Here is a 3,267-nt window from a genome sequence, read left to right on the forward strand (position 1 = left end):
GTATCTGCCTTCATTTCTCTCAAAACAGATGGCATGAAGCGTCCATGCATGGGAGCCAGTTTGGAACTGAGCTCACTTTGGGGTTAGAGTGCACAGTTTATGTGCCCTTCCAACAGGGGTTAATGTCACTCCATCATCATTTCATCCCTGAACACTCTATATCAGACCACTCCCAACCTTTGGCTGTCTAGACAAAAGAATCTGTCTCTACCCAAACTGGAGTAGAACAAATGGGTTTCCCTAATCTAGATTAAATTACTTGCAGGATTGGGTAGGGGCTAACCAGTATACCAGGATAACCAAAGTCATGACTTTGGAAGAAGTAGGGGTCTGGAGGGAGAGAAGCTCTGAATCCCCAAGATATCGTTTATTAACAATCATTTTTCACAGTGTGTCCTGGGTTCCAATTTTACCTCTTCTACTTACTGCTTATATAACGTGAGGCAAGTCACTTCTTACTTGTAAAAGGAGGTTGTGGGGCGGGTAGGTGGCATAGTGAATAGAGCACTGGCCCTGGAGTCAGGAGGACCTGAGTTCAAATATGGCCTCAGACACTTGACACACTAGCTGTGACTTTGGGCAAGTCACTTAACCCCAATTGCCCTCCAAAAAAAAGCAAATAAAATAAAATAAAATGAGGTTGGAGTAGATAACCTTCCAGGTTTAAATTTAAGAAGCTATGATTCTCCCATCTAACTGTGAGCTTTGGTGAGGATCTCTGAGTCTGTTTTCTCCTCTGTATAATGGGAATAAATGCTTGTTCTACCAAAGTCACAAGGTTTTGTACAGCTAGGTTCCTGTTAGTTCAAACAATGAATCCCTTGAAGTGGTTGCAAGTATTTGAATTTGCACTATTATAATTATGTAAGATACTGTACTTGGTTCCATCCCAATGGAAATTTGCAGCACAAATTTGGAAAAAATGTGATGTCTTCAGGGGATTTGTGGTTCACACTAATCAAGACCTAGCTTTTTTGTTTTACCTGTATACGTATCCTCCCTTCTTTGCCCCAACTGGAAACTCTGATGGCACAAATTTAATATGTTAAGAAGTAAAAACTTCATCTGGGAGGTAGAAGTGACCCAAATTCTCAAAAGCTACGCCAATGGAATTCAAGAAAGTTTCACCAGAACAATGACAATAGACTGCCATTGGGAGGACCAACTTGAATTAAGTTTGCAAAGTCTTATGGCCAAGAAAGTCACCCTCTGGGGTGGGAAATCTGGGACCTTGAGGTCACATATGGTTTGTTCTGTAAAATTGTCACAAATCACACTGATTCTCTCATTTATCTCCTTCATGACCTTGGGGAAATCTCTTTACTTCCCTGGGCTTCCATTTAAAATGAAAGAGTTGGACTAGAAATTCGGGGTTTTTAACCCGAGGTGCAAAAACTTGTTTTAAAAAATATACCCCGACTGATTCTAGTTTAAAAGTCCTTAGTCTGCAGAGTCTCATGTCTCTCAAGAATAATAATGTCTTTATCACAATCCACTGGGATTGTGGTTCTGGGGAGCAGTCTTCATTTTCTCCACCATACACTGGTTGCTAGACTTACCTATATTCTAAACTGTATTGTATGTGCTGCATCACTCAGACTTACTTATGAGCAAAGAAAACTTTAAAATAAAAAAAAAATACCAACCTCACAAACCATAAAATTTATAAAACTACATTATGCCCAAAAGCTCTGGTCAGGTCCCAGTGGCTATCATGGAGAAATTAATTAAAGCCCCGCCCATTTTTATATAAGAAAAATGCTTAGTATATATTGCAGCCACTGCAATATATATGTGTATATATAAATGTTTATGTGTGTATACATATATACACACACATACTATTTCAGTATAATTGGTTTCCTTTGTAATCTTACGTGTTTTACCTTTAAAAAACACTTGGTTTTCACCAGATGCCCAAAGGGTATATGACATAAAAAAGAAAAAATCCGTGTACTAGATGTATATGGTTTGCGAAATAAGCAGTTAACAAGCATTTGTTAAACTCTTGCTATGTGCCAGGCTTCTTGCTAAGCACTGTCTACAGAAAGAAAGGAAAAGGAAAATGCCCCTGCTCTCGAGGAGCTTACTTTCTAATGGGAGAAGCAACATGTATATGTTAAATAACTATACGGTAAATAACTGGGCAGACAAGTAAATAACTGTCTGATACAAGACAAATAAATGATTCCATTTTTCCCTCTACAGGAACCACAACTCATTGAAACCATCCCTGGAGCAGGGAGGGGTTACGGGATGTTTTGGGTGTAGAGAGTATTCATTTTTATGTATTCATTCTTTCTTTTCATTTAGAGCATCACATGTATTCTAGAATCAACTTCCGAAGCTGGGTTTCGGGCTCAGAGATAAATATACTAGCCCACACCCGCCCTCCCGGAAAGCGCTGGGCTGGGCACTTAAGATCCCCAGGAGGGCAAGCAAGCCGCAGCTCCGCAAGCTCAACACCACTTCCCGCTAGCTCGGCCCCAGCCCTCTTTCTTATTGATTGGCTCCAGGGCGTCAGGTGGGCGGCCAGCTGGAAGAGGATTGGCTTCAAGGTGGGAGGCTTCAGAACTGACGTGGCCTCACGTGCTTGCGGTCCTGGGGTAGGCTAGGCTGGATTGTTCTTAGGCGTTCTGGGAACTGGACCCCGGAAACGGCGGCCGGACCGGGTTACGCTGCAGAAGACGCCGCGATGCCGCTGGAGCTGGAGCTGTGCCCTGGCCGCTGGGTCGGGGGGAACCATCCCTGCTTCATCATCGCCGAGATCGGGCAGAACCACCAGGGCGATATGGACGTGGCCAAGCGCATGATCCGGATGGCGAAGGTAGCGGACTGGAGGGGCGACCCCGGACAAATAGAGGAGGGAATGTGGGGAGGGCAGCAGAGGTAGGATGTACCCAAGTGCTGCCCATCACACCTGGGGCAGCCTCCTGACCGCGGTGCAGAGGGGCCGGGGAGGAAGCAGGGGTGCGAACGGGGCAGGGGGCGAGCTTGGAGAGGGCTGAGATGCGTAACCTGGGGTCCATGAGCTTCTATTTCTTTGAGGGGGTCGCGGGATTGAAAACTGGAGTTCTTGAGGACTGTCATTTGTTGTTTCTTTTCTTTAATATTTTAATAACTGTTTCCACAAAATTGGTTTTCTTTGTATTTTTTTTTATTCATTTAAGAGCCTTCTTCTGAGAAGGGGTCCCTAGGCTTCAGAAAGGGGTCCAGGACAACACACACACACACACACACACACACACACACACACACACACACACA

The 3,267-nt window shown here is 44.1% G+C and overlaps 1 protein-coding gene across 1 annotated transcript in view; it reads left to right on the forward strand.

Moving 5' to 3' along the window:
• The first annotated feature begins 2,549 nt into the window (after positions 1–2,549).
• Positions 2,550–3,267, forward strand: part of NANS (N-acetylneuraminate synthase) — a 31,677-nt gene continuing 30,959 nt past the window's right edge. The window contains exon 1 of the mRNA XM_069095375.1: positions 2,550–2,827. Coding sequence (XP_068951476.1) covers positions 2,696–2,827 — 132 coding nt within the window. The 5' untranslated portion in view covers positions 2,550–2,695. The remainder of the gene's footprint in view (positions 2,828–3,267) is intronic.

Source organism: Petaurus breviceps, unplaced genomic scaffold (assembly GCF_028583685.1).
Source record: "Petaurus breviceps papuanus isolate PSGF00001 unplaced genomic scaffold, PetGlider_PUasm1.0 226, whole genome shotgun sequence".
Lineage (NCBI taxonomy): Eukaryota > Metazoa > Chordata > Mammalia > Diprotodontia > Petauridae > Petaurus > Petaurus breviceps.